Raw genomic sequence first — 19,893 nt, 5'->3', positions numbered from 1 at the left:
TGGCACAAGGCAATAGCTGCCAAGAGAGTGAAAGTTAGACATGGGTGCCATTATATATTGACTTTAAAAAAAAGGCCTGAGTGAGGCAAATATAAAATAGAACTTAAAATAAATTTCTTATGGTACTGCTAGGCACCAAGGATATAAGAGGAATTGGAAAGTCAAGTGCCCTTGTCTCATGGAACTCACATTCTTGGGGACCAGGGCGGGGAGCGAAACATAAAGAAAAAAACAAAAGAACAAGATAATTTCAGATATAACTGATGTGTTTGGAAGAGACCTCCCTTGTGAGAGCCCCCTTAGATTAGGTGGTCAGAGAAGGCCTCTCTAGGGAGCTGAATTTGATCTGAGATTCAAAGAGTAAATACAGGGCAGACATATACATATATTTGTTCCAGGGGTGGATGGGGGCAGCAACAGCAGATGCAAAGACCCTGAGGCAGGAACTAGCTTTGCAGTGACTGAGGAACACAAAGAACAAGTGAGAAACAAGGCTAAGAAGGTAGATGAAGCCTAAATGAAGTACAGGACTAGGCCATAGAGTTAGATTAGGATCTTATTCTAAATAACGGTATTTTTAAACAGGCAAGCGACATGACCTGCCTTGTTTTCCCAAGATCGCACTGGCTGATGTGTGGAAAACAGATCAGAGGAAGTAAAGAGTAGAAGCAGAGAGATTAGAAGGCTATAAATTAGAATTTAGAAGATTACTGTAACCCAAGCAAAAGCTGCTGCTGTTTTGAGCGACTGTGATTACAACTGATGAGCAGAGCAGATAAATCTGGGATATATTTCAGAGCAGAGCTGATAGGACTTGGGATTGCTTGGAATGGAAAAGTAAAGCAAGAGAAATATTGAGGATGGCATCTCAGGTTTGGGGTTTAGCTCCTGAGTGGGTAGCACATAACACCCATCCCTGAGCTGTGCAGTACTGGGTAGAGGAGGGGTTTCTAGACCCCCAGTGTATGGCTCTGGCTCACGTTAAGTTTGAAATGCCTGACGGGAGTTGAGTGAAGGGAAATCATCAGGGCTGAGAGGAGTGGAGCACACTTCAGTCCCAGCCAGGAAGGGACAATAGGGAGTGGGTAGCCAGAGGGCCCAAGAGACAGAGAGGGCCCTGTGGAGAAGACCAATTGACAGGGACTTTAACCTTAGACTAAGGAACACAACCATCCCAAGACTACCAGGATTCTAGGAAGCAAACACCCTGGCTTCCCCTGAGCTGGATGTAGCAGGAAGCTCCCAGCTGAAGATATAAACCCAGAGCTCAGTAGAACCCCCAGGGCTGGACGCATAAAGCAATGCTGAGCAGAGCACACTGTATCAGAAGGGATGAATTTGGAGACACGTTCCTAATTTAATTTATTAACCTCCTTGGACAGATTTAGCAAAACACCGAGGGAAATGGGAAGCACAGTAGTTTAATTGGGGACATGTGGAAGTTGTTTAGAATCTGGATTACTAAAGAAGTCTGTTACAAAGAAGCAATAGAGTTTCAGGCCCCACCTCACCCCTCAAACACGAGATGACATTGCACTTCATCTAGCCCTACTTTGAGGACTACGATGAAATGGTCAATGATCACTGTCAATCCATGAAGTTTTATTCTCTTGGAGAAAAACAATATATATGATTTAAGGTTCCCTTATAGAAAAAAAATTAAATTGAACAAAGCACTTGTCTGTAGTTCATGTGTGTGAGTCATTAATGGTGTCTACAAAAGAAAAAAAAAACTGTTTTAGCTAAAAACCTTAAAGTTTAAGTCTATGTAGGTTGGAGAATCAGGAGTCCTTGCCAAAATTTAGCTCAGCTGTGATGACAGATGAATCTGCAATTAAGATTCAGTGTGTGTGGGTTTACTAAAAAGAAAACATCTTTAAACTTCAACACAATTTTGAACCCTACTGGTAAATATTTAAATAAGAATGTATGAAATCTTTGTACTTCCAGAGGGGGTAGAGCCAAAAGGTCTCTCTCCACCCCACAAGAAGAGCAAAGCAAAGAAGCTAGAAGGTTCAAAAGACTCTAGTGAAGGTAAGTCCTGTTCTTTCTTCCTTTAGAAAATTATACTATGAAAATAAACTTGTAGTTAATTTTAAATTTTGTGTAGTTCAGATATTCTTAAGGGTTCAAAAAATTACAGAGCAATTCTATTATTCTTTCCTTATATATTTACTATCCTTTGCATGTAAGGATGGAAAATCAGATTTGGATGTTTTTGTTAAGGTAAAAACCAAATTTTATGTTTTGGGGGGTTTGTTTGTTTGTATTTTGTTTTGTACTGGAGATTTTAACCCAGGGGCACTTTACCGCTGAACTACAATCCCCAGCCCTTTTTGGTTTTTATTTTGATAAAGGATCTCACTGAGTTGCTTAGGGCCTTGCTAAGTTGCTGAGGCAAGCCTTCAACTTGCAATCCTCCTGCCTCAGCGTCCCAAGCCACTGAGATTATAGGCATATGCCACCATACCTGGCATAAAAACCAAATTTTAAAACTTCATTTTCTCAGTATGAAGTACTTTCCATCTCTGGAAATTGAAAATTGTGGGAAGTGCTCACAAGTTACATGTTCTGAAACTCTGTAAAGGTGAAGGTCAAGATTGACACAGGAAGATCTGTGCTGTAGCAGTTGGCTTATTGGTATAATTTGTTTATCTCCTGAATAACACTCAGTCTTTCCAGAATCAAACCTCAGCTGTGAATGCTGGAAATGTTTTGTCTTTAATCTTCTCTTTTATTTTCTAGAAGCAATGTATCTTTATATTTTTGCACTTGAATGGGCAGGTCCAATTTTGCTCAGTTTTGTAAAGAGATGATGCTCCCCTTTCTAGCACTGGTACAACATCCAAGTCATTCAAATGTTCTTTTAGAAAAATGTGAACAGGGTATTTTTTTTTTCAAGTGAAGATCAAACCTAAGCATATTCATAAACTTCTAAAAAGGAACATACCTATTATGTCTTCTACTTTCTTGCCTGGAGCCCCATTTCTTTGGTGAAATGAAGAGTATAGTATTGCTGATAGAGTCAATTCTGCCCTTGAGGGAAGAAGATGCTAAGATGAAAGCAAAAGTGCAAATATTTATTGGGGATTATGCTTTTGAAGAATAAAGGCAGAGGAATAAGGGAGGGAGCAGGAGAAGGAAAAAGAGAGAAAGCAGGAAGAAAGATGAATTAGGAATATCCTCAGTCAGCAGTGCCATCTAAGAAAGTCTGGGGAGGCCCAGCACAAGGACTGATCGTTAGAGGAGTCTCCTATTAAGCAGGAATGACTGGGCTCTAATATCCCACTGTCCCATGCTCAGTCACTGGTTGCAAGCTGCACAGGGGGAAAATGGCCTTGGCATGAACCCAGGTTCATGTTTTGGATCCCTAAAGTGTGGCTGCCAGATGATGTCAGCTTATTTCTCTCCCAGCAGCAGGTTGTTGCTTGAACAGAGATTTTGAGCAGCACAAACCATCACTATACAGCATCCTGGATAGTGTTGTGGGTCCAGGTGATCCGTGATGACACTGCTCTCACTCTCCTCTGGGTCACAACCAACTGAGAAGGCAAAGCTTTAAGAAAAGTGAAAATCAAGATATTAGCTTAATTCCTAATGCAGTTAAACTGGAGCCTCTGATCACCCTCTGATCACTCTGGCTTCCTTGCCAGAGAGGTCTTACCTTTTATTTTTTTCATGAGCAAGTGTGTAGGTGTCCTCAGCTGACTGGACAGAGTCTGCCCTGGTGAGCTCATTATATAAAGAACAAATCAGGACATCCCTTCCCTGCAGGCAGGTGGGACTGAGAGAGAAAAGATGAGGCTGTTCCTTCTGAGCTCACTAAAAGTGAGGAGAGGTGAAGGACATAAAGACATAGCCATGGATGTTCTCTCCCTTTCATGCAAAAATAGCAAGGGATGAACATTCCCCACTAATGGTAGAGAATGGAAATAATATGCATAAAATGCCCAGCATGGAGGTCTGGCATTCTGTTTCTGGTTAATATTCTTAGTACTCTCATAATCAGGTCAATGAAATGTGCTTAAATGTTTAGAAACATTTAGTTAAAAAAAACAACAACACTTAGTACCATGGAGAAGGCCAGAAACTCTGCCTGACCCCAGATAATAAGCTTTGTTAGTAACTGATGGGGAGAAGAACCAGGGTGTCAGTCTCACTGAAATTAGGTCATTCAGTGGACAGTCTCTGAAGATCATGCTTAGGAATTGAGCTAGGAGCAAAACAATTGCTTTTTCTTTAGAGAAGAACTCAGTGAATGTTTCTCATCCAGAGCATGTTCTGTCTATGTGGAAGATTGTTTTCCAGAGCTTGAGTGTGTTGTTGTTACTGAGTCCCAAAAAGTGTGTAATAAAAGGTAGCAGTTGCGACGCCTTTAATTAAGAAGGGATTCGTCCAAGTTGCTCCTTGCAAAAATGTGTGAAAGCTTCTTTCACTTCGTAAATAAATGGCTTTGTTGAGGAACATCATCCGCTAATCCTAATATGACTCAGTGATACAGCTTCCCTTCCACCAAATATGTGATCTTGGAATCCTCTCTGAGTCATTAAGTCTAAGATGAACATGTGATAACTGTGGATTGTTTCCAGGGACACTCTGACTGTCACATCGTGGTGAAATGTAAACGTTAGTCATTCTCCAAAAACACGGGAATTGTGCTTTTGTTCCTAAAACAGCTTCAAAGCCAAATTAAAAAAAAAAAAGTAGAAATCACTGGGGAAGGAAGGAGCAAAAGCATGATGTGACAGGCAGTGGCAGATGATTCCATGATTCGGTGCTTTTTATCTATCAGTGTTTCTATTTTGACAAAATAACCTATGTGCCTGAATTCACACATTATACTGTTGCATATCTTTCATTTCCTGTCATAATACAGAGCCACAATCATTCTTTCCCACTTAGTATGCAAATGGAATAGTGTATCCCTGGGTGGAGAGGTACATTTTAATGTGGATCATGACCCTTTTTCTAGATCTTCCTCCCATTTTATAGTTATTGGTCGTTTCTAGCTCGTTCTCTCTTTCTCTCTCTCTCTCCCTGTCCCTCCCTCCCTCCCTCTCTTTAGATCCCTCCATTTAATACCCCCCCATCTTCCTTCTCTCTTCCCTTGGAGTCCCCTCCCCTGCTTCCACCCTCATAGAGACTACTGATTGCCTCAGTTTACCTTGAAACACACATTCTCAGAAAGGATCATAGAAATAAACTCACCTAGATTCCCTAGCATGTATAATCATGACAGCTACATTTAGACCCAGAAATAGAATTTGGAGACCATATGGCCAAATTTTCTCATTCTACAGAATTTTGTAAAAGTACAAGCTGCAAATGGCTCTTTAACATACCCAAGTACATTCAGCATTAATATAGCAATAGCAATCTCTCTCTCTCTCTCTCTCTCTCTCTCTCTCTCTCTCTCTCTCTCTCTCTCTTTTAAATAAATGACACAGCCTTTGCAATCTTCTTCCCTTTCTCCTTTCTGGAAATTAGAACAAATTTTTTAAAGCATGAAATGTTGCCAACATTATAGCTGTAATTGAAGGATTATTGCTTCAGAAAATATTTTTTACACTATTGAACATCAAAACTACAAATATAACAATTCTAAATCTATTTTTTATACTGTGGACTTTTATATAGTTTTCTTTTTATTATTTTGACCGAAATCTTGTGGACTACAGTGCACTTTGATTTAACATGCCACTATACAATATTAATAATGAAATTATTAGTAATTTTATACCACAGATTGCTTGTTTGGCATCAGATATAAGTGATAATTCTATGAACATAACAAGTCATAAACAGAATTATTTGAAAAAAAATTGAATTAATGATAGTTGTATTACTTCCAATTCTCAACAATTTAAACCAATTTCTTCTTTAAAAAAATTAAAAGAATGTCAACTATTACTTAGCCATATATAAGAATGACTTGATGAGTTTTGCTGGTAAATGGATAGATCTGGAGACTATCATGCTAAATGAAATAAGGCAAATCCCCCAAAACAAAAGGTCAAATGTTCTCTCTGATATGCAGATGCTAACACACAATAGTGAGGGGCAGGTAGAAGTTCAGTGGATAAACCAGTCATGGGTGGCCCACACCTGTAATCCCAGCAGCTCAGGAGGCTGAGACAGGAGGATGGTGAGTTTAAAGCCAGCACTAGGCAACTCAGTGCAATCCTGTCTCTAAATAAAATACAAAATAGGGCTCGGATATGGCTCAGTGGTTGAGTGCCCGAGTTCAATCCCTGATACCAAAGGGGAAAAAAAAAAGTTCAGTGGATTAGACAAAGGAGAATAAAGAAAGGGGTGCAGGGGATGGGAATAGGAAAGACAGTGGAATGAATCTGACATAATTTTCCTCTGTGCATATTTGAAAACATCACAGTGAAACTCCACCTCATGTACTACCAAAAAATGAGATCCTAATTAGAATAAATTATACTCCATGTATGTATAATATGTCAAAATATACTCTACTTTCATGTATATCTAAAAATAACAAATAAAAGATAAATGAATGTCATTATAGTAAACTTGGCACCTTTAATAAAATATGATTTTCATATAGCTCCATGATTCAGAATTAAATCTAGGAGTTCCTTTAATAAAAGTCTCTCAGGCTTTATTGAAAATGTTGTTATTTTCCAGTTTTAATTTTCATTCTAAAGGATCATGTCTAGGTAAAAATTCAAAGTGGAAGATAATTTTCTTGCAACATTTTGAAGATATTTTCCCATACTATTACAAATTCTGTAGTTGCTGAGAAGTTCTCTCTCAGTTTCATTGTGGCTTCATTTTAGTTATCTTTTCCTTCTGGCTGTTTTGACAATTTTCTCTATCTTTTGTATTCCATGGTTTCATTATGATGAGGTGGTATGAATTTATTTTTATTTATATTCTTAGTATTGTCTGTACTTCCTGGATCTGGAAATGAGCGTCTTTCATTAGTTTTGTTAGTTCACTAAATACTGCTTCTCTATGACTTTCTATTCTCTCTCTTTAGCTCACATTGCATTCTGTCTCTCTTCTCATTTTTATTTCTCATGATTTCATTTTAAATTTCTCATTTTATTTGCTAATTTTCTGTTCCACTCTATTTAATCCAATGTTTAACTCTTCACTGAATTTTTAACTTCCATTATTATCATCTTCCTTTGTTTATAAATTTTATTTGGTTCCTTTTCAAATATACCTGGCCATTCTTTTACTTAATTAACATATAAGTATCTTTTTAAATAATCTATATTTTTAAAAATAATATAGTAAAGTCAAACTTATGGTTGTTCCTTTTGTATATTGTCTGTTCAATTGTCATTTTACTTAGACTGTGAAGACATTTTGAAGTTGGTTTAAGAACTCATTTATTTACATTGATTTTTCTGAAATGCCTAAAGATACTACCAATTTAGAGATTGGTAGTATCATACATATCAATACATATTTGGCTTAGAGTTTTTGTTTTGTTTTGTAATGGTTCTTAAACCCATTTTAGTATATATGTAAAACTGGGAAATCTTAATAGAGATGTTTTTCTTCCTTTTATCTTTCTGTAACAAATTCCAAAGTTGACATAGGAAAATTCCCTCTGTATTCATAACCCCAGGACTGGCCCCTCTAGATCTCATATATATATATGGCTCACTCCAACTCTATCTAGTGGTTCTCAAAAAGTATCCTTGAATCTGTATTATCAGCATCACTGGGAATTTGTCAGAAATATCTAGGATTCATCCCAAACTGGATCAGAAACCTCAGGTGCAGTCCAGTAATCTATATTAGTAACAGCTCTCCAGGTGATTCAGATGCATGCTCAAGTTTGATAGTCTCTGTTCTTAAATGTAGACATCTGGGATTGGCAGATGCCTAAAAGTGAACACTATCTTCTATCATTGTTTACAATTCTTATTTCAGACTCTTCAGAATTTTGGTTTCTAGAGATTTCCCTTACATAAGCACCAGCTCAGCCATGTATTCAAGATTCAGTTATATAAATATATAAAGAGAGATATAGATAGCACATGTCTACAAATAAATATACACATATACTTTATATATATATATATATATGTATATGTGTGTGTGTATATATATATATATATATATATATATATATATATACATATACACATATATATATATATATACAAAAAAACCCATATGTATGTAACACATAGTCTGGATATGTGTATATATAGATATACACACATACTTATATATTTTAAAGCAAAAACATATTTCAATTAAAAACTAGTCAGACTTTATGCTGCTAAGTTTAGTGGCATGTTTAGAATAACAATTTTCTACATACATACATCTCCACTGTTTTCAGTGGCTTTTGGTAATGAATGTTGCATTTCCATCATACTTTTATAGAAAGCACTAGCATTTTGACTCTTGCTCTACAATTACCTTTGCATAGCATATTCAAGAAGCATGCATGGGATGCTCAGTCTTCAGGAAACCACACCTTGCAATGCTAAATCAAGAAGCCTGATACTATGCTTTAAAATATTGATGATCCCTTTTGTCAGATGAAATTATATGTGGAATATTTTGGAAACTAGAAATCACTAAGCTAGTGTAAAGCTTCTAATGTTAGTATTAGAATTATTATTAATTTTTTTATTAAAGTAAATTGTTCTGAATACATGAACCATTTGTGGAATGTCCCTCGTATTTCCTGAGAAGCAGGATTTTTTCTCTACCCTATTATTTTCTCTGCATATTGAAGTATCATGTGACAGGCTGTTTTGTGAGTGACTGGACAGAAGGGACATTCTATCTTTCAGAATGCCATGCAGCAGTTCATGCATTATATTCATAAGCATGATCTTTAATTTAATTTTTTTGACAAGTGCAGTGAAGGGTAAAATCAGGCAGTCATAATTCTGACTTTGCCATCACTCAGACGAGCTTAGTGATTGACCAGCTTTTAAAGAAAAAAAAAGCAGGAATGAGGAAAAGCAGCTCTCTCATAAAGAAAAGCTTTGTTTTATCCTCTAGATCTCAAAATACCAAGCAAAATGTAAATTTCTGTGGCGAGAATCAGAATTCAATAAATGCCTATGCCACCATCTTGCTTTAATTATACTCTTTTTATTCTGCTTGATGCAGAGCCATTCTGAGCTAGCCTCTGTCACAAATTAGTAGAAGGACCCAACAACCTATTTCATTTACTCATTAAACACTGGAGAATCAGCTCTAGGACTTCAAATGGAACTTAGAGAACGTGACTTTTTAGCGTTTTCCATAGCAAGAAGAGTTAAACCTACCTGGGCAAAGTAACCACGGGTCCGGTTTGAACAGAAACCATTCCAGTTTATACCTGTTGTCATTGTCACTTATTAGCAATGCTCCATTTCCCTCTTGGAGGTGTCCTAGTTTAGAAGATAACATTCATGTATCCCTCTGTCCATAAAAAGTTCAGCAAGAGTGAGTGTTGGCAGAGAGAAGCCTTGATTGTCCACATTCTGCTTCCTACTTGGGCAGTTTTTTTCTAGCCCAGGACTCATTTTCTCATACACTAAATAGTAGGGAAAAAAACCCTACTGTGTGGGACAGTAGGGAGATTTTTTTGAAGATGCTATAAAGAAACCACTTGGCACATTAGCAGATGAGAAGAGCCAGCAGATCAAAGTATAATGACTCTGAAACAGGAAAACTTTCTTTTTGCCAAAATCTCATTCATTTTGTGAATCAATGATTAAAATTCCTGTTAATATGAATGAAATATTTTGGAAGTAGAGATAAGATTCGGAGTACATTGACTCCGTGTAATATTTTCGTAGGTTTTTCTCATTTTTTTTTTCCTTTTGGTTTACTCAGAACACTCTGCCCACCTCCCTTCCCAGAGTTTCCCCCACCAACTGCATTAATTCCTGCCCCAAGCGGACTTTCTCCCAGTCTAGCCTCTCCTTCCTGAACTCTGTTCTCCTTATCTTTGAGTTCAGCTTCAGAAGAAACTACTCTATCCCCAACATTTACACAACTACACACCTCAATCTTTCCTCAACCTGTACTAACTACCTCTAAAACTTTCTGTAGGGCTCCAGCTTAGGCAGGGAATGAGCGAGGAAAGTATTATTGGCTATCAAGTCAGATTTTGCCACTAAGACATTCATTGTCTGGCTCCCATGGTCCCTTCAGATCTACTTCTGTAAGATACTAGGGGCAAGGATCTCACCTATATTCTGAGAATGGGTTTTAAAGACTATAGGCTTAGTCCCTACAGTCTTATTCCTCTGCCTGAGCATTTCCCTAAATGTGACTGATGGAACCATAAAAGGGGTACCCTAAAGCCCTTCCAGTGTATCTTCAAAATCAAAATGTTTTTTGTGTGGAGCTGTGTTCCCAAGTCTCCATTCACCTGGAACATGGTGTGAAGGGGACCCACTGGTGTTGTGCAAGTGATGGTACTGCAGAGGTACCCCACAGCGTCCTTCCTCTACCCACATCACAAAGCTCCTCACCACCCAGTTTCTCCAGGCAGTCTTCCAAATAGTTTTGTTAAATACTATTGTAATTCCCTTTATCTGCAATTTTACTTCCTAGGTTTCAATTAGTGGCTAACCATGGTTGAAAATATTCAATGGAAAATTTCATAAATAAGTAATTCATAAGTTTTAAATAACTTTTACCACAGCATATCATTATAATTACTCTTATTACCAGTATTATTTTTAATCTCTTACTCTGCCTAACTTATGTATTATGCCTTACCATAGGTACAAAGCAATGTTATGAAATATATGGAATTTTCCAAAATGAGAAGGGCTGAACCTATCTGATAGAGGAAAAAGGGAAATATATATATATATATATATATATATATATATATATATGTATGTATTTCTCTGATATCCAAAGTTTCAGACATCCACTGGGGGTCTTGGATCAGATGTCCCATGAATAAAAGAGGACTATTCTATTTTACAATAGATACATTGTTGTAAGCACTGAAGAAACACAAACATGCAGACACACACACACACACACACACAAATGCCCATATGCTTTCTTGGGGTCTATATGTTAGAGTATGTATATGAGGGTGTTAACTGATTCATAAAAATATGCAAGTCAAATGTTGCATTATTTTTCTGTTGCTGCCTGATAATATATCATAAAACTTAGAAGCTTAAAACAATAATAAACATTTATTATCTCAGAATTTCCATTCATCGAGAATTTGAGGATAGCTATCTTGATGGTTTTAGGTCAGACAATTCCATGCTAATGTATGACATTCTAGGTCATAAAAGACAGTGTGGCCACGGCTGTGTTCTCTCTTCAGTCATAGGCTTTAGGGTAAGGATGTCTGAGGACCCCTTAGTAGCCCTATAGAGATATCCACATGGCAAGCAACTAAGGCCTCCTATTAACAACCAACATCAGTTTGCAAGTCATTTCAGTGAGCCAGCCTGGAATCAGATCTTCCAGTCCTAGAAAAACCCTCAAATGACATTGACCGGTCTGACATCTTTACTGCAACTTCATGAGTGACCCCAAGCCGAGTGCCATGGGAGGAAAATTAAGCAAGAGATAAACACTACGTATGTATTTAGTAGGCTTTTCATCACTTTGACCAAAATACCCAACAAAACTTAGAGGAGGAAAAGTTTATTTGGCTCTTGGTTTCAGAGGTTTAGTTCACTGTTCCGGGCCGAAGGTAAGGCAAAACATCATGATGGAAGTGGGTTGGAAGAGTGCTGCTCCACTTTTGGCAGCTAGGGAGCAGATAGAAAAAAGGTGGGAAGGGACTATGGGAAAAATGAACCCTTCCAGGACCTGACCTACCTCCTCTAGCCATGCCACACCTGCCAATAGCTACCACCCAGCCCATTCCAACTGGGACTGATTAGGTTACAACTGCTAACAATCCAAACATTTCACCTCAGAACATTCCTGCATTAACACAAGCTTTGTGGGGACACCTGGTATCCAAAACATAGAACCAAGTGTGTGTGTGTTTGTGGGACTAAAAGGAGAGGGAGAATTAGGAGACAGGCCAGGGTTTCAAATATGTCAGAACTCACTGATTATTGAGTTGGTACATGAGAAGAGACCCAAAGAACATAAAAAGTAAGCAAGCAAGAAGCTCTCTGGAGAAAAAAATATTGCAGTAGAGGAAATTAAAGTCTAAATGAGGGACATAAGAAGCAAAATTTTAGTGCAACAGCAGCAGTCTGAGCAAGGGAGAGAGTGACTGGAGAGGGTCACTGCCGTCGGGTCCCACAGAAGAGTGGGTCCCACATGTGAATGTGCATCAGAGTCACCTGAAGATGCATTAATTCCATTCCCAAAGTCTCTGACTCAGTAGGTTTGAGAGGTCCAAGAATTTGCATTTCTAATGAACCTCCTGGTAATGATGATGTTGTAGGCTGGGATATCTATTTTGAGAATCAGCATTTGGGGTATTATGGGCTTCTGTAAGAACTTTGGCTTTTTCCCTCAGTGAAATGGGAATAGAATACTTGAATCAAAGGGATATGCTCTAACTTAACATTTCAAAAGGAAATTTCTGGTTGTTGTGTTGAGAGTAGACTAAGGAAAGAAATGGGAAGGCAGTTTATTAGAGCCAGAGATACTGGGGGTTTGACCCCTGGTTGCAGTAAAAGAGTGAGAATTGGTCTAATTCTGAACATATTTTAAAGGGAAAGTCAAATTCACTGACATATTGGATGCAGGAAAGAGACAAGTATTAGCCTTTTCATCTTCTCCACAATTGCTGAATCTAGAATAGAAATTATACCCTGTTTATACTTAATTTAACCTACATAGGAAAAAGAATTCTTCAGCATTCTTATCCTCCATCATGACTCTTCATGTACTTCTTGCTCACCCCACCCTAGGGCAGATCACGAAAGCCCACCCTGAGCCTAAATTTCCAAAGAAGCAAAAGTAAAATTTTTAGACATGCAGAAAATTCTCATAAAATAACAACAAAAAGAATGAAAGTACAAAAATATTAACAAAGAAAACAACTAAGTACAAAGACGATTATTTTGGATGACTTAGATACTATGGATTCCCACATGGCCTGCTCTCTATGAAAGGTGTTTATCACTGTTTCAGTCAGCACCTTTCCATTTAAGGGATGGTCATAAAATTGCTTTCATTTATGATTGCCAAGCTCAGAAAGAAAGAAAAGGAGGGAAGAATAAAGGGAGAAGAGAAGCAAGCTTAAAAAGAGTCCTGAACTAGGAATCAGGACACCTGAATTATATTTTTATCTCTTAAATGTATATTTCAATCCTTCACATAATGTCTGAGGTCCCTTTTGCATATCACATTCTTTAGTTGTATATAACCCTATCAATGAGAATTAGTTCTTCATGAGATCTTTTCTTCATGCTCAGTAAATATCTACCTCTTTAATTTTAAAACTCTGAATTATGCTTTTAATGGCCAAGTGAAACTTTGAGAATATCTAGGGTATCCCTCTCCATTCATATATATGAAAACTTTCTTTTAAAACTCTTCCAAAATTATCTAGAGGTCTTATGAAAGATGATAGTGAGTTAGCAATTAAAAAAAAACAAAGGAAAAGGTAATTTTATCAGGGATATACAGTGATTCTCTTCATAATAATTTATATAGTATTTTCCTTTAAATCTTACAAATAAATTCAGACTACATGTGTTTAACCTTTGTCTATTTTGATTTCTAAAACTAAGGATAAAAATAAATCATTCATATGCATTCACTTTTGTTTTATTGAAAACTCATTCCTTGGGTTTATAGAGTTTAAACATTAGAGTGATCCCCCCACCCAATGCTGGCACCATACCAGTAGGACGTTGGAGGGTTTATAATATCGGGTACTAATTTTTCTACAGAGAAAGGGTTTGTTTTGCTTTGTCTTTAAGGAGAAGAATTGCTTTTTGAACAGTATTGGATTTCCACATTAGGATTTTGCTGTTATATTTCAAAATTTCAATTTTCTAGTGTAACCAAGTTGTGCTTTCCTACTATACCAGAGAGAGCCTTAAAACTGTCCACCTACACAGGAATTACCTGGATGCACGCCACACTGTCTAATGCCTAGCTGAAGTGCGCCCATTCTCTCCTAACTCTTGTCATCTGGAGCCATCAGAGACAGTCTTAGGAAATGATTTCACCTCCAGGGATCACCCAACTGGAGGAATGATACACAGAAAACCAGGGTACTCTATTCTCCCTGGGCAATGATGTTAGCAGATCTATTTGAATCATTTCTCAATTCTCTATCCTGAGAATTCCCTGCTGGCCTTTAACAGTGGTTACTGCTGGCAGGAGGAAAGTAGACACATGGTTTAGGAGGAAGGGGCAGAGGGATGGAAAGCTGGTTCTAAAATGTGTAGTGAAAGTGGGGCGGTTCTGCTGAATGCTTGGTAAGCAGCTGCAAACTGCTGCTCTTAGGGGACCTTCTCATTCCTTCAGTCTAAAGCAGCCCCCATGATGAATGTAGAAAATGCTGATTCCTGTCCTCTACCACATCAGAAAGCTGCATATTAACTACCTACAATGCATATTTGAAGCACCATTTCTGCTGTCATTTGTTTTATTTTAAACAATCTCAAACTTATAGCAAATTTGCATGACATGTAAAAAAACCGTTTTTTTTTTTTCCTGAACTATTTGAGACTAGGTTGTCAATCTGAAGTCCCTCACTCTCAAATATTTCATTGAGCATTTTTCTACAAATATAAGCATTCCTCCTACACATAAGCACAATAAAAGAGATCAAAATCAGTACGTGAACACAGATGCACCACTACCATCTAATTTTCATACAACATTTAAGTTTTGCCAGTTTTTCCAATGATGTCATTTTTAACAGAAAGATCCTGAATAAACTAAGTGTTCCATTTTATTGTCATTTCTCTTTTCTCTCCCCTAGTCTGGAATGGTTCACCTGCCTTAATTGGACTTTAGCATTTTTGAAGAGTATATGTCTGTTATATTGTAGAAAATTTCCAGTTTGGGTTTGTCTGAGTTTTTCCATGACTGGATTGAAGAACTATCACAGAACCAATGGTGTATTCTTTTCACATCATGCAATGAAGTGTGCATGATGTTAGTGTCTCATTAATATAGTGTTCATTTTGATGATTTGATTAAGGTAGTATCTGAAAGGCTCCTCAATTTTTCCCTCTATTTTTAATTAATTAATATCTTATAGGAAGATATGTGATAACCATTTAACGTATTTCATTACTCATTGAACTTACCATTCATTTTTTTTGTATCATTATGAGTTCATGATTTCCTGTTCCAGCCAATGAATTATAATTATGCTCTAGACCTGGCATAATGATTTGAGAGAAATTATCTAAAATATACTGGTCAGCTGATCTTTATGGTTAAATGAGGCAAAACAGCTCACAAGACCGTGCCTTCTCCATCACTTCTTCCAACTGCCTAAATGCTCTTCTGTAAACCTTTCATTACAGCAGTGACCATGACAGCGAGTTACCCAACCCTGGTTAGACCTTTCAGAGTGCAGCCCAGTGTGGTACCATGTGAGGATGAGAGAGCGAGCTCCAAAATGTGTTTGTTGTTTAGAGTTTTAAAAACTCTTTATTCGGTCGGTCCCTCACCAAATTTCACTTGTTCTTTGTTTAATACTAAATCAACAAATCAGCAAAAGGTTATTACACATCAGTCCACATGACCTTGAATTGGTATCTATTTTTTTTCCTTTTGTAAATATGTAAATGCACATGAGGCAGAGGTCATGTCTACACTGGCGAGGTTCATTGTGTCAAAGTCCTATCCTCCCTGCTTGCTCCCCTGGGTAGATTCTCCCCTGGATTAGCCTTCTTAATTGCCATCTGTTCCATAGAGACAGATCTAAGGGTAGAGGTCAGGAAATTTTTTAATAAGGCTTGTGCATGTAATTCCTCTCTTTGACCTTCCTGATTATTCTCCAGCTTTCTTTATGCCTTGAGACTCTCCTCTAGGGACTACATTAACTGAAACCCCTCAAATTCAAGCTTTGGATTGATTAACATTGCTCCCTAATTGTCTCCCCCAACTAAAAAATTTTAATATCCTAAATAGACTGCAAATGTTCATGTGCTTTGGTGTTTTGTAGGGCACAGACCATTGTATAAACTAAGTTTTGTAGGATATTTATTGCCCTGTCAAGAACAAATGTTTGTCCTCTCCCTACATTGAGAAAGCATAGGCTAGCCTGGTAGGAACTGATCACAGGAGATTGGGAGGAAGGAGCATTAAGGGCACTTATTCTCCTCCACCCTTGAGCCAGACATCAAGGACACAATAAGACAGCAAGGGCACAACAGTTGCAGATGAACCTCTCCACCTCTAGCTATCACTAAGTTTTGGTTAATCATTTCTCAGGGTAAAATGTGGCAATGGCTTCCCTCCAGTGCTGGCCCTATGGATATTCACTGTCCTTTTTTCAGTTTCCTTAATTCCATTGACATCTTTTTAAATATCCCTTCATTAATCTCTTCACACTTGTTTAAATATACCCTGCTTCCTGCTGGGCCCTGGGTTAGTCTTTTTCTGTTGAAATGTCTATCACCATCACCATCTGTGGCCTAGTATCTTAGGTTTTACATTGCTATAATCCAAAGACCTAACAAGAGCAACTTAGAGGAAGAACAGCTTATTTGGATTCACAGTTTCAAAGGCTTAGTCCCTAGTTCATAGTCGGCTGACTCCCATAGCTCTGGGCTCAAGATGAGGCACTACATCGTGGCAGAAGGGCTCAGCAGAGAAAGCAGCTCAGGATATATAAACCAGGAAGCAGAGAGAGAGCCCTCTACTCACCAGCAACAAACTATAAACCCCTAAGGCACACTCCCAGTGACTTACTTCCTCCAGCCATCCCCTGTCTGCCTATACTTACCACCCAGTCGATCCAGACCAATGGATTAATGCACTGATTAGGTTATCCCTACAAAAATCTAATCTTTTCACTGCTGAAAATTCGTGCAATGTCTCACCCATGAGCTTTTGGGGATCACCTCATATCTAAGCCTTAACACTCAGCCTCCAAGTCTGACAGTTCCACTTCAACCACATTCTATATTTACTCGCTTTTCTTTCCCTTTCTGCAGCTCTTTTACTTCTCATTCAGCAGCAATGTTTATCTTGTAAAATGCACCTTTGTGGTGGTGGTTTGGTTTTTTGCATCCTTCTTATTTTTCCCCCTTTGTTGTATTTTCACTGTCATTGCATGAATATGTGTTTGGATATAAAGCCATAATATCTTAAGCACATGCATGTTTGAAGTTTCTCTTTCTTAGCTTTAAAAACACCCAAGTCACCCTGGCAGTTCTTAAATACTTCCTCCACATAAGTTGGCAAAAGCAGATGTCACAGGTACAGTTCTGTGGATGCATAACAAATCACCCTCAAACATGTTTGCTTAAAATAAGGATATTTATTTTGCTCACACATCTACAAAGCTAGGAGAGGTTCAGCAAGTATAGCTTGTCTCTGCTGTATTTGGCTTCTGCTGGGGTGGCTCAGATATTAGAAGATAGAGTCATTAGGAGGTTCCCTCATTTACTTGTCTGAACCCTGGGCTGAGAAGACTCAAACAACTGAATGCTGGGAACAACTAGAGCCTCTCCAACATCTCATTAGCTTGATGTAGTCTTTCTCTGTGATCTACCAGGCTCAGGGCTGTCTGACTTGTTATACATTGACTCAGATCTCTCAAGTACTTATTTCAAGAAAAAAAAAAGCTTATTGGACTCCACATCATCTTTCACTGACTTAGCCTCATAAGTCTTTTGTGTCATTTTGACCACATTCTATTGGTTGAGGTAGATAAATCCTCCCAGGTTTAAGGGGAGAAAACATAGACCTTACCTCTTGATGGAAAGTCACATTGTAAAAACACAAGAAGTAGGAAAATATGTAGATAACATATGTACTCGTGCAGCAGTTTTGGAAAACACAATCTGCTCCAGTATCCTTCCAACATGTATACATATGTAAATAACAACTTCTGAAACCCTGTGGAATGAAGTTCAGATGACACTACTAGAGACTACTAATGGAACGCAAGTGAAGATAGGAAGCTGTAAGTATGGAAGTCAATATTTATTTTGCATAATCATGGAGTTCAGCATTCAAGAGTGAGGAGATCCAGACTGGGTACAGACAGCTGGGGAGATTAAAACTCTGAATTCCTAGCCATGTGTGGTGGCACACACCTATAATCCCAGCTGCTTGGGAGGCTGAGGAAAGAGGATTGTGAGTTCAAAGCCAGCCTCAGCAACCTAGAGAGATTCTACAGCAACTCAATGAGACCCTGTCTCTAAAATTAAAAAGGGCTGAGGATGTGGCTCAGTGGTTAAGCACCACTGGATTCAATCCCTGGTACAAAAAAAAAAAAAAAAAAAAAAAAAAACCCAAAACAACAACAACAAAAACAAAAACAAAACAAAAAACAGAACTCTGGATTCCTGTCTATGCTAATTGACCTTAGTAAGTCTCTGGTATCTGTCAATTAAAGGATTTAATCCTTATGATCTGGATGCCTCTTCCAAAATCCTGATTCTGTAAAAGGTTGAAGTTCAGTTATACCATCATAGACTCACCATTTGTATTTCTTGCTTAAAGTCACTCTTCTGAAAAATCTGCTGACTCTAAATTCCATTGCTTTTGCTGAGAGGACAGTCACACTCTGCTGTCTATGCAGCTCTACTAAATCAAGTGTGAGCTCTAAGTCTTCAATGGCACCAAGCGTTATTTCAAGAATTATTCTTCCTTTGTGTATGAAAATTTGCGTTTTGAATATGTGCCATCAGAGAAGTAATAGGAAATTGGAGATTGTATTGCAGCCAAGTCAGAGGAATACACACACACATACACACACATGTGTGTGTGTACACACACACACCTAGCACTGCTCTTTTTCTTTAAGAGACAGTTTTGATGGTAGATGAGAGCATAAGAGCACTAAATTTAAAGGATGGGAGATATAAAAGAAATGGAAAATCAAGTAAAAGGCAATCCCAGGATTGTCCTTGAGGCCCTCTTTGGAAAATATCTTCATACGCAGTGATACTCTTGATAGGTACATTCTGATAATGGTTACAACAGAGCTTGGTGTGGCTGAAGCCCTGAAATGATAAGTGTATGGGATTGCACATATCAGTCCATGCAGTATTTTTAAATCAGTAATTTTTTATACACTCACAGGATATTACTAATGTGTAAACAGGTGTGAGAACAATAAGCTACCTACCACACAGTTTGTGTAGGCCAAGACTCTCAGATCCAAGGATAGAAAAGCCATTTCACACTGGTTTAAATAAACCTGGATCTGGAAAGTCTATGTGAAATTGGATCAGAGAATTAAACAATCTACATTAGTAGTGAGTCTTTCTCCCCATCTCTGTGCTCTGCATCCCTGTGTGTTGGCTCTATTTCAGATACTCTTCCTTTCTGGGGCAAAAGTAGTCACAGAATATCACCTCATCAACCTCAGGAAAAATGAGGACCTTCTTTCCCAAAAGTTTCAATGACAGATCTAGGATTAAGTTTAGTTGTTTTGAGTTTTGTTGACTTTGATTGGCCATACTTGAGACAACTATCTATCCCTGAGCTGTGGCCAGAGACATACAGTGCTCTTCCTGGGCATGGGTCACCATGGGATCTCTGGGACCGTGGTGGGGGTGTGTGTGTGTGCAGGGAACAAATAGAAGGTACAGCCAGCTATATTTCAGTTTAATGGATTAAAGCAGGGACTCTCCAGAGGAAAACAACTGAAATATCAATTTTAAAAATGGATGTTATATATTCTACTATAGTCCATTTTTAGTAAATTTTATTTGATTATTGAATGTTTGTCTTATGTTGTTTCATAAGACATAAATTAAGAACGAAGAGGACATAAGGTTATACCTAATTATATAA

At 37.9% G+C, this 19,893-nt stretch overlaps 1 protein-coding gene across 1 annotated transcript in view; it reads left to right on the top strand.

Moving 5' to 3' along the window:
• Macrod2 (mono-ADP ribosylhydrolase 2) overlaps positions 1-19,893 on the top strand; it is a 1,937,146-nt gene that overhangs the window by 1,770,963 nt on the left and 146,290 nt on the right. Inside the window, exon 11 of the mRNA XM_077800161.1 lies at positions 1,951-2,034. Within this exon, the coding sequence (XP_077656287.1) occupies positions 1,951-2,034 (84 nt within the window). The remainder of the gene's footprint in view (positions 1-1,950; positions 2,035-19,893) is intronic.

This window comes from Urocitellus parryii, chromosome 6 (genome assembly GCF_045843805.1).
Source record: "Urocitellus parryii isolate mUroPar1 chromosome 6, mUroPar1.hap1, whole genome shotgun sequence".
Taxonomy (NCBI): domain Eukaryota; kingdom Metazoa; phylum Chordata; class Mammalia; order Rodentia; family Sciuridae; genus Urocitellus; species Urocitellus parryii.
This window is presented reverse-complemented; position numbering and strand designations above follow the sequence as displayed.